This window comes from Mobula birostris, chromosome 9, assembly GCF_030028105.1.
Source record: "Mobula birostris isolate sMobBir1 chromosome 9, sMobBir1.hap1, whole genome shotgun sequence".
NCBI classification, from domain to species: domain Eukaryota; kingdom Metazoa; phylum Chordata; class Chondrichthyes; order Myliobatiformes; family Myliobatidae; genus Mobula; species Mobula birostris.
Genome location: NC_092378.1, coordinates 120,727,047 through 120,739,650, shown reverse-complemented (window position 1 = coordinate 120,739,650; position 12,604 = coordinate 120,727,047). Strand labels below are relative to the sequence as shown.

Genomic DNA, 12,604 nt, shown 5'->3' with positions numbered 1-12,604 from the left:
CAATGGCATTGATTTACCCATAAAATGAGAAAGCCCAAAACTAGTTCAGAGTGATTAAAATCATACCACCATATTTGGATCCATTGCCAGTGACTGCATTCAGGGAAAGATTAGTGTGGATATATCCTGGGCTGATTACGGACACATGAATTTGGTATTGCTCCATTTCGGCACGCAGGCAGTCAAAAAAGGCTTGAGTGGCATGTTTGGATGCTGCATCTGCAATGAGAAACCAATATGGACCAATTCAACATTTTAGAAAAAGAAAGCGAGGAAATGGACAAAATGCTGGAGGCACTCAGCAGGCCAGGCAGTACTTATGGAGAGAAATAAACAGTCAACATTTCAAATCGAGATTCTTCATCTGGACCAGAGAAAATGTCGACTGCCCAGTTTTTCCCCATAGATTCTGCTGAACCTGCAGAGTTCCTCCAGCATTTTGTGCTACTCAAGGTTCCATTATCTGCAGTCTACCTCAAAATGACCCCTTTACAAAATAGTCTATGTCTTTATTCTTTCTACCAAAGTGCATGACCATACATTTCCCTGCACTATATTGCATCTGCCACTTCTTTACCCATTTCCCTAATCTGTTTAAGTACCTTCTGCAGGCTCCCATTTTCCTCTACACTACCTAACCCTCCACACATCTTTATATCATCTACGAACTTGGCCACAAAGCCATCAATTCCATCATGCAAATCACTGATATAAAATGTGAAAAGAAGCAGTCCCAACACTGACACCCACAGAACACAACTTGTCACCAGCAGCCAACCAGAATAGGTCCCCTTTATTCCCATTCTTTGCCTCCTGCCAGTCAGGCAATCATCTTCTATCCATGCTAGTATCTTTCCTGTAATACCATGGGCTCTTATCTTCTTAAGCAGCATCATGTGCAGCACCCGGTCAAAAGCCCTTTGAAAGTCCATGAATACAACATCCACTGACTCTCCTGTGTCTATCCTGCTTGTTATTTTATAGAATCATTGAAAAGTCCAGCTCAGAAACGGGCCCCTCAGCCTATCTTGTCCATGCTGAACCAGTTAAACTGTCTAGTTCCAAACTTCTCTTAAACGGTGAAATCAAGCTCGCATGCATCAATTGAGTTGGCAGCTCGTTCCACATTCACAATCCTCTGAGTGAAGTTTTCCCTCATGTTCTCCTTAAACTTTTCACCTTTCACCCTTAACCTATGACTTCCTAGTTGTAGTCCCACCTAACCCTTAGTGGAAAAATCCTGCTATACCCTATCTATACCCCTCATAGTTTTATATATCTCAATTAAATCTCCCCTCAGTCTTCTAAGTTCTAGGGAATAAATCCTAACCTATTCAATCTTTCCTCCAGTCCTGGCAACATCCTTATAAATTTTCTCTGTACTGTTTCAACCCTATTTACATCTTTTTACAAGTTCCTATAATCTATTAGATGCTCACTATGGCATGCACCTGAAATAGCCTCTGACAATCAAGTCCAGCTCCTGGCCTTCACATGTGGCTTAGCAACTAAGCCCTGTGGAACCATTTCTAACGACAATAGAAGGGGCAAGGTGGGTTACTGGCATCTTAAAACTATCTTAAAACCAGTTACTTCGGACAAATGGAGCTTGTTAGCTGTGGTTGGCAGCTCATCGAAGAGAAGGAACACTCTGGTCTTAAACCCCTGCTACCTTGTGGCTATACCAACCCATGGAGAAGACTTTGTGAATAAATCCCAAGGGAAAAATCTGGAGCTGGGGATCCTTAAAGCAGACCTACATTGAGTTCAATACTGACTGCCAACTTCTGTGGTACGGGTACCAAACTGTATCAGTCTCTGTTGTTCCCTTGGGTTCATCAGCTGTGTGGAAAGGGAGAGCTTGCTCTCCAGATCATACTGCCAGGCTTGTGTATCTAGGCAGCTAGGACACAACTTCCATGGTCGATCCTGACCAACAGAGGCTTCACCAATGTCTTATACAAGCTCTGTCCACTTACAAGCTCTGCCAGTCCTCCTCATTGTCCACTACACCTCCAATCTTGCTGTCACCCACAAATTTGCTGAGCCAGTTAACCACATTAGCATCCAGATCATTGCTATAGATGACAAACCACAGGCCCAGCACTAATCCCTGCAGCACTTCAGTTGTCACAGGCCTCCAGTCAGAAAGGCAACTATCTACTACTACTCTCCAGCTTCTCCCACAAAGCCAATGACTAATCCAATTTACTACCTCATCTTGAACGCCAAGCGAATGAACCTTCTTGACCAAGGGGACCATGTGGGACCTTGCTAAAGTCAGTATGGTTTTGTGTGCAATAGGTTAAGTCTAACAAACCATATAGAGTTTTTCAAGGTAGTTATCGGGAAAGTTGTTGAAGGCAAGGCAATGGATGTGGTCTACTTGGACTTTAACAAAGCTTTTGACAAGGTCCTTAGAATATCTTCCAATGACTTTCCTTTGATATCAGGCTCACCGGCCTATAAATTTCCTGGTTTATTTTTGGAGCCTTTCTTGAAAAGTGGAACAACATTAGCTAATCTGTAATACCTCACCTGTCACTAAGGATAATTTAAATATTTCTGCTAGGGCCCCTGCAGTTTCTGCAATTGCCTCCCACAGGGTCCGAGGAAATACTTTGTCAGGTCTTGGGGATTTATCCACCCTGATTTGCCTCAAGACAGCAAACACTTCCCCTGTAGTCTGTACAGGATCCATGACCTCGCTACTCCTTTACCTCACTTCCATAGATTCTGTGTCTGTCTCTTGAATACAATTGGATGCAAAAAAATCATTCAAGATCTCCCTCTTCTCTTTTGGCTCCATGCTTAGATTACCATTCTGATCTTCCAGAGGACCAATTTTGTCCCTTGTAATCCTTTTGCTCTTAACATACCTGTAGATTCCCTCAGGATTCTCCTTCACCTTGTCTGCCTTCTTTTAGCCCTCCTGATTTCTTTTTTAAGTGTTCTCTTGCATTTCTATTCCTACCTGCCCACAGCTGGTATAGACATCTTTTTTCAATATCTTTTGAAAACCAAGCTTATCTAAACCTGTTATCTTTACCTATAATTATCTGACAAACACATACAAGCTTCTTGCTCTCAAAATTTCACTTTTGAAGGCCTCCCATTTACCAAGTACACCTTTGCCAGAAAACAACCTGTTCCAATCCACACTTGCCAGATCATTTCTGACACCATCAAAATTGGCCTTTCTCTGATTTAGAATCTCAATCCTCGGACCAGACCTATCCTTTTCCATATTTACTTTGAAACTAATGGCATTATGATCACTATATGCAAAGTGTTCCCCTACACAAACTTCTGTCACCTGCCCTGTCTTATTTCCTAATAGCCAATCAAATATCGCACACTCTCTTGTTGGGACTTCTATGTACTGATTAAGGAAACTTTCCTGAACACATTTGACAAACTCTGTCCCATCTAGTCCTTTTACAGTATGGGAGTCCCAGTCAAAATGTGAAAAGTTAAAATAGCCTACTACAACAACCTCACAAACAAAAGAAAATTTGCAGATGCTGCAAATCCGAGCAACACACACAAAATACTGGAGGAACTCAGCAGACCAGGCAGCATCTATGGAAAAAAGTACATCAATATTTTGGGCCGAAACCCTTCGGTAGCACTGGAGAAAGGAAACTGAGGAGTAAGTTTAAAAGGCGGGGGAGGGGAGAGAGATCCACCAGGTGATAGGTGAAACCTGGAGGAGTAAGTTGATTCGTGAACGAAACAGAAGGCATTGGAAGAAAGAAAAAGGGGGAAGAAGCACCAGAATGAGGTGATGGGTGGACAAGGAGATGAGGTGAGCGAGGGAAAAGGGGATTGGAAATGGAGGAGGGGTGAGGGGGGGGCATTACCAGAAGTTTGAAGAATCGATGTTTATGCCATCAGGTTGGAGGCGACCCAAATGGGATACAAGGTGCTCTTCCCCCAACCTAAGTGTGGTCTTATCATGATAGTGAAGGAGGCCGTGGATGGACATATTGGAATGGGAATGGGAAGTGGAATTAAAATGGGTGTATAACAACCTTATGTTTCTTACAACAGTCTGCGATCTCCCTACAAATGTGTTCCTGTAAATCCCATGGACTGTTGGGAGGTCTATAATATAGCCTCGTTAACATGGTCATGCCTTTCTTATTCCTCAGTTCTACCCCAACAGCTCACTAGATGAGCTCTCCAGGCTGTCGTGCTGTGACATTTCCCCTGACTAGTAATGCCACCCCTTCTCCTTTAATCCCTCCCACACTCTGTCGCATCTAAAACAACGGAACCCCGGAACATTGAACTGTCAGTCCTGCCCCTCCTGCAACAAAGTCTCATTAATGACTACATTATCATAATTCCATGTGTTGATCCATGCCCTGAGCTCGCCTACCTTTCCTACAATACTTCTTGCATTGAAATTAATGCAGCTCAGAACATCAGCCGCACCGTGCTCAACCTTTTGATTCCTGACTTTGAGGTGTTAACAACATTTGTCTCCACAACCTCTCCATAACTGTTCTGGCAGTCTGGTTCCATCAGTCTGAAACTCTAGTTTAAACACCCCATGCAGTACTAGCAAACCCTCCAGCTAGGATATTAGTCACCCTTAAGTTTAGGTGCAAAGAGTCTCATCTGTAGAGGTGCCACCTTCCCTGGAAGAGAGCCCAATAATCCAAAGCTGTCCCTCATACACCAACTCCTTAGCCATGTATGAAATTCCTGTTTCTGGACTCACTAGTACATGATGGAATTTAGAAGACTGAGGGAGGATCTTATTGAAATGTATAAAATCCTAAAGGGATTGGGCAGGCTAGATGCAGGAAGATTGTTCCCGATGTTGGGGAAGTCCACAATGAGGGGTCACAGTTTGAGGATAAAGGGGAAGCCTTTTAGGACCGAGATGAGGAAAAACTTCTTCACACAGAGAGTAGTGAATCTGTGGAATTCTCTGCCACAGGAAACAGTTGACGCCAGTTCATTGGCTATATTTAAGAGGGAGTTAGATATGGCCCTTGAGGCTAAAGGGATCAGGGGGGTATGGAGAGAAGGCAGGTACAGGATTCTGAGTTGGATGATCAACCATGATCATACTGAATGGCGGTGCAGGCTCGAAGGGCCGAATGGCCTACTCCTGCACCTATTTTCTATGTTTCTATGATACAGGTAGCAATCCTGAGATTACAACCCTGGAAGTCCTGTCCTTTAACTTAGCACCTAACTCCTTGAGCTCATTTTGCTGAACCTCGTCCCTCTTCCTACCCATGTCATGGTACCTATATGGACCATGACCTCCGGCTGCTCACCCGTCAACTTGAGAATCCTGCAGACTTGATCCGAGATGTCTCAGACCCTGGCACCCGGGAGGCAACATACCATCTGGGAAATTTGTTCTCGTCCACAGAACATCCTTTCTGTTCCCCTTACTAACAAATCCCCTATCACCACAGTTCACCTCTTCTCCCCCACTTCCCCTCTGAGCCACAGAGTCAGACTCAGTGTCAGAGACCTGACTGCTGTGACTTTCCTCCGCTAGGTCATTCCCCTCCACCAGTAAGGTATATCTGCTGAGGGGGATGGCCGCAGCGGTACCCTCACTGGCTGCTTAACCCCTTTCACCATCCTGTTACCCAGTTTTCTGCATCCTGCACCTTAGGAGTAACTACCTTTATACATGTCCTGTCAAACATCCGCTCAGCCTCCTGAATGATTCAGAGTTCATCCAGTTTCACCTTCAACTCCTTAATATGGAGTGTTAATAGCTGCAGCTGGATGTAATTCTTGCAATGAAGTCACCAGAGACACTGGAGATCTCCCTGCCTTCTCACATCCTGCAACAGAGGCATTCAACTATCCTGTCTGGCATCCCTACTGTTCTAAATGTGCGAATATAAGGAAGGAAACAATAAGTAAACTACCTACGGGCTTTTCGCTTTCTCTCACTCAAGCCTCAAAAAGCTAAAGCCTCAAATAACCTCTCCAGCACTGTCCACTTCAACAATGGCCACTCCGCTTGCCACTGCCTTATTTTTATTTGCTCTTGCTTATCACTTCCAATTGTTGATTGGCCGCTGCGAACCTGAGTGAGCTACATCTTCACATGCCTCCAAATGCTGATTGGGCGCTACCTGAATCTCAAAGAATTCCAACAAATTAGGTAGGCAAGATTTTCCCTTTAGATTTTGGATACTTGGAGGCACGTTGTTAAACAGGCCAAAATCCACTTAGGACATTGGCTTAGTTTATCATGCGCCTTCAAGTACCCTGAAACCTTATCCTTAACAATGGACTCCAACATCTTCCCAACCACTGAAGTCAGGCCAACTGGCCCATCATTTCCTTTCTTCTGCCTCCCTCCCTTCTTAAAGAATAGAGTGACATTTGCAATTTTCCAGTCCTCAGGAACCATTCCAGGATCAATTGATTCTTGAAAGATCAGTACTAATGCCTGTACGATCTCTTCATCTACCTCTTTCAGAATCCTGCGGTGTAGTCCATCTGGTCCAAGTGACCTATCTATCTTCAGACCTTTCAGTTTCCCCAAACACCTTCTCCTTGGTAATAGCGACTACACTCACTCTCAAACCTCTGGCACACTGCTAGTGTCTTCCATAGTGAAGACCGATGCAAAATATTTTAGTTAATCCGACATTTCTTTGTCCCCCATTACCACCTCTCCAGTGTCATTTTACAGTGGTCCAAATCCATTCTCACCTCTTTTACTCTTTATATATCTAAAAAAACTTTTGGTATCCTGCTTTTATATTATTGGTTACCTTATCCACACATTTCATTTTGTCTCTCCTTATGGCTTTTTTAGTTGCGTTCTGTTGGTTTTTTAAAAAAATTTCCAATCCTCTAGATTCCCACAGATTTTTGCTGTATTATATGCCCTCTCTTGTTTTTTAGTCGTCTTTGGCTTCCCCTGTCAGCCACAGTTGCCTCACCCTCTGTGACGGAGAATACTTGGTAACGCACTCCATACACACACACACTCATTTACACACATAAATGCATTGCCTTGTCATTCCCCTGTTGTGCTGAGTGTGCATATTTCAGTGTCTTCTTCCTGGTATATTTTTATAATGAGTTGGCTTTATGGTGCTTTCCTGCCATACAAATGTGTATACAATATATACACATATATACATCCCCATGGCCATTTCTTTAGTCATGGGATGTATAAATGTGTACATATTGGTTTTTTTATACTGTATTTAAGGTAGATACCTCTATTTTGTAATATGGTTGTAACTACATTGCAGGGTGCATCATATTCTAATTCATGTGTGGTCTGAAGTTAACTTTGTGGGTAATTAAAAATGGTATGTTCCGGTGCCTACAAAAATGGGACAGATAGCTCTGGCTAGGTTTGAGAGAGATCAAGCTGCCAAGAGTTCTCAATGGACATAGCATGTACCTATAATTGTGTTTTTTGGTAGATAACTTATTGTAAATATTTGCAGTTTTATTTTCAATATTTTTGCTAATTTTTGTAAGTTTTATTTTTCACATAATAAACATCCTTGCTAACCGACTCCAGCCATTCTTCAGTTAAAACCCCCATTTTATAACATCCTCTTGTTAGAATACTTCTTCACCATTAGGACATAACTATCCTGCACCTTCGTAATTGCTCCTAGAAACTCCAGCCACTGCTGTTCTAACATCTTCTCCATTAGTGTCCCCTTCCAATCAACTGTGGCCAGCTCCTCTTTCATTGCTCTGCAATTCCCTTTACTCCTCGGTAATTGATTGCATGATGAATTTTATCATATTAAGATCACTATCTTCTAAGTGTTCCTTTACCGTTAACTCCCTAATCCAATCTGGTTCACTATACCACACCCAATCCAGAATTGCCTTTCCTCTAGTGGGTTCAACCACAAGCTGCCATCTAAAAAGTCATCTTGTAGGCATTCTACAAATTCCATCTCTTGGGGCCCAGAACCAACTTGATCTTTCCAACCTACCTGCATTCTGAAACCCCCAAATACTATTGTACCATTGCCCTTTTTACATGCCTGTTCAGAGGCCTGGATATACAATTCCATGCAACATGTAAAAAATACTGTAAAGTGAAGATGCTTTCAAAAATAATGATAAGTTTCTAAATATCAAAAAATACTGTAAAGAGGAGTAAGCAGTAAAAAAAATATCGAAGCAACATTTGATGTGACCACCTTTTGCACTTATAACAGTATCAATTCTCTTAGGTGCACAGTCTTGCAACTTTATAAGAAAATCTGCTGGTAGTTTGTTCCAAGCACCTTGGAGAACTTGCCACAGTTCTTCTGCAGACTTCGGCTGTCTTGCTCGATTTTGTCTCTCGGTAATACCAGACAACCTCAATGGCGTTGAGATCAGAGCTCTGTAGAGGTCATACCATCTTATTTCAGAACGCCTTCTCTTTTTTATATTGAAGATGGCTCTTTATGACCTTGGCTGTTTGTTTAGGGCCATTACCCTGCTGCAGAATGAATTGAGACCAATCAGGCACCTCCCTGATGGTATTGTGTGATGGATGAGTATCTCCTTGTACTTCTCAGCTCTGAGGATTTCATTAATTGTGACCAGATCACCAAATCCATTCACACAGATGCAGCCCCAAACCTGTAGGGAACCTCTGCCATTCTTCACTGTTGGCTACAGACACTCACCAGCTCTTCTACGGACAAACTGCCCCATTTCTTGGCTTTGTTTCCACTTCAGAGAAATAATTTTCTGGCGGAACACTTCCATGAAGACCACTTCTGACACAATTTCTCCGGACTGTAGAGGGGTGTACTTGGGTTTCTGTGAGTTCAAAGCTGACAGCAGTGCTCGACTTCCTCTGATTTCTCTCATCTGCTGCACTCAGTTTCCACGACTGACCACTGTGGTTCTGGTCCTGAACCTTGCACGTTTCTTCGTGCTTCTTCAGAATAGCTTGAACAACACATCCTGAAACTCCTGTCCACCGCAAAATTTCTGATTGGGAGAGACCTTGCTGATACAGGATGACCATCTTGTGTCTTGTTGCTTTGCTCACTCTTGCCATGGTGTAAGAATTAATGATTTGAAGGTTGAACCGTCACATCTGCCACACCCTCACCTTTTAGTTTGGTTGGCCTTCGCCCAGTTTGATTCCTTCTACACCACTTTTTGTTTCAGTTAATCAGTTTAGTTCATTTAAACACCTTATATCATTGATCATTAGCATCTTGTTTGTTCATCATCATCATGTGCTGTATTGTATAATGTGGTGATCATGGTCTATCCATGACCATGATTGACCATGGCGAAGTTTTCTACAGAAATGCCATTGCCTTCTCCTGAGCAATGTCTTTACTGTGTCTACCCAGTGTCTTTTGGGTAAGAAGAGAATGATTTGGCAGATACGTGCATGGCTGAAGAACTGGAGCAGGGGGCCGGGGTTCAGATTTATGGATCATTGGGATCTCTTCTGAGGAAGGTACAACCTGTAGAAAAGGGACATGTTACACCTGAACACAAGGGGGACCAATATCCTTGTGAGCAGGGTTGCTAGAGCTATTCAGGAGGGTTTAAGCTAATTTAGTAGCAGGATGCAAACCAGAGTGACAGTGTTGAGGACAAGGTAGTTGGTTTACAGAGGCAGTGTGCAGTGAGACTACTAGTGAGGAGAGGCTAATGATAGGGCAAAGTTACAATGTACAAGGAAGGCATAAACAAAAAGGGTGAATACAGGACTAAAGGTGTTGTATTTGAATACACACAGTATACAGAATAAGATACATAAAATTGTAGCACAGTTACAGATTGGCATGTATGACATTGTGACCATCACTGAATCATGGCTGAAAGAAGATTATAGCTGTGAGCATAATGTCTGAGGATACACACTGAATCAAAAGGAGAGGCAGGGAGGCAGAGAGGTTGGTGTTGCTCTGTTGGTAAAAAAAAAAAAGATGTCTACAAATTACAACAGGTGGTAGAAAAAGCATGCCAGAAGGACAATTTGACAATAGACATGGGGGATTTCAATACACAAGTAGATTGGGAAAATCAGGTGACACTGGCTCCCTAGAGGGGGTACTTCTAGAATGTCCACAATATGGCTTTTTAGAGCAGCTTGTGGTTGAGTCCACAAGGGGATTAACTATTCTGGATTGGGTGTAGTGCAATGAACTGAAATTGGTTAGAGAGCTTAGAGTAAAGGGACAAGTGATCATAATATAATATTCACCCTGCAATTTGAGAAGGAGAAGCTAAAGTCAGATGTATCAGTATTACAGTGGAGTAAAGAGAATTACAGAGGCATGAGAGAGGAGCTGGACAAAAGTGATTAGAAGACATTGGCAGGGATGACAGCAGAGCAGCAATAGCAGGATCATCTAGGATCAATTTGGGGGGTGCAGGATATACACAGTACATCCCAAAGAGGAAGTAGTAGTCTACAGGCAAGATGACACAACAGTGGCTGACAAGAGAAGTCAAAACCAACACAAAAGCCAAATAGTGGGCATATAATACAGCAAATATTAGTGGGAAGTTAGAGGACTGGGAAGCTTTTAAAAACCAACAGAAGGCCACTAAAAAAGGGTCATGAAGGAAAAGATGGAACATGAAGGTAAGCTAGCCAATACTATTAAAGAGGATACCAAAAGTTTCCTCGGATACATAAAGTGTAAAAGGGAGTTAGGAGTAGATATCAGACTGCTGGAAAATGATGTTGGAGAGATAGTAATGGGGGACAAGGAAATGGCAGATGAAATGAGTAAGTATTTTGCATCAGTCTTCACTGTGGAAGACAGTAGCAGTATGCCAGAGGTTCAAGAGTGTCAACGGGCAGAAGTGTGTGAAGTTGACATAACCAGGGAGATGGTGCTGGAGAAACTGGAAGGTCTGAAGGTAGATACTGAGTCATGTCATCGACAGGAATTCTCTGCTTACTCAGCAATAGTTGAGTGTATAAAGGGAGGAGAGGAGAATGAACGCAGGGCCCTGGTGGAGAGCTTTTGTCAAACGTTTGTCAAACGTTGCAAGCAGAATCAGCTGCAGCTCAACATGACTAAAACAAAGAAGATGGTGATGGACTTTACAAAGGACTAAGCCCGCTTTTCTCCCTGTTACTATTGATGGTGAGGACATGGATGTGATGACCTACAAGTACCTGGGGGTGCACCTGGATGACAGACTTGAGTGGAGCACCAACACAGAGGCTGTGTACAAGAATGGCCAGGGTTGCCTCTACTTCCTGAGGAGACAGGTCCTTTGTAGTATACAGGCTTCTCCTTCACATGTTCTACCAGACTGCTGTTGCCAGAACAAACTTCTATGCGGTGGTGTGGTGGGGCAAAGGCATCGACCCAGGTGATGCCAATAGGCCCAATAAACTGATTAGAAAGGCTAGCTCTGTTGTTGTAGTCAAACTGGACATACTGGCTGTGGTAGACTCTACAGAAAATCCTGGCAATTCTGGACAATGTTTCTCATCCTCTGCATGCTACCTTGGCTGAACAGAGGAGCACTTTCAAAAACAGACCCAGACAACTGTGCTGCTCCAAAGAGCACTATATGAGGCCATTCTTACCCTCATCCATTAGGTTCTATAATGAGTCAACCTATAGCTGGGGAAGTGATGACCCCTCCTGTTAGACTGTGGTAATATATTTTTTAATTCTTTTAACATTTATATCTGTGCAGTTGTAATGCTACTGTGACACTGTAATTTCCTTTGGAATCAATGAAGTATCTATCTATAAGTCTCCTGGACCAGATTGTATACACCACAAGTTCCGAAAGTGTTAGCTAAAGAGATGGTGGATACATTGGTAATGATCTTTCTGGAATCAATTGACTTTGGCATGGTTCCAGAGAAATGGAAAATTGCAAATGTTACCCCACTTTTCAAGAAGGGATTGAGGCAAAAGAAAGGAAATTTGGCCAGTTAGTCTAAACTCAGTAGTTGGGAAGATGTTGGAGTCGATTGTTAAGGAGGTGGTTTCGGGGTACTTGAAGGCAAATGATTAAAAAAGCCACGGTCAGCATGGTTTCCTTGGGAAAATCTCGCCTGAAAAATCTATTGGAAATCTTTGAAGAAATAACAAGCAGAAAAGACAATGGAGTATCGGTGGATGTTGTGTACTTATATTTTTAGAAGGCCTTTAACAAGGTGTCACAAATGAGGCTGCTTAGCAAGTTAAGAGCCAATGGTATTACAGGAAAGATACTAGTATGGATAAAGCATCAGCTGATTGTCAGGAGGCAAAGAGTGGGAATAAAGGGAGCCTTTCTGGTTGGCTGCCGGTGACTAATGGAGTCCCACATGGGTTTATGTTGGGACCACTTCTTTTTTCAATGACTTGGATGACAGAATTGATGGCTCGGTGGCCAAGTTTGTGGACAATATAAAAAATAGGTGGAGGGGCAGGCAGTTTTAAAGAAGCAGAGGGGGTACAGAAGGACTTGCGGTGGCAGATGGAATACAGTGTTGGGAAGTGTATGGCCATGCACTTCAGTAGAAGAAATAAAAAGATTGACTTTTTCTAAATGGAGACAAAATTCAAAAATCTGAGGTGCAAATCGACTTGGGAGTCCTCATGTAGGATTCCCTAAAGGTTAATTTGCAGGTTGAGTCTGTGGTGAGGAA

The 12,604-nt window shown here is 42.9% G+C and overlaps 1 protein-coding gene across 4 annotated transcripts in view; it reads right to left on the bottom strand.

Moving 5' to 3' along the window:
- The window catches only part of dhrs7b (dehydrogenase/reductase (SDR family) member 7B), a 52,807-nt gene that overhangs the window by 14,583 nt on the left and 25,620 nt on the right, over positions 1-12,604 (bottom strand). For all 4 annotated transcript variants that reach the window (XM_072268720.1, XM_072268718.1, XM_072268717.1 and 1 more), the window contains exon 6: positions 67-219. In XM_072268720.1, the coding sequence (XP_072124821.1) occupies positions 67-219 (153 nt within the window). The remainder of the gene's footprint in view (positions 1-66; positions 220-12,604) is intronic.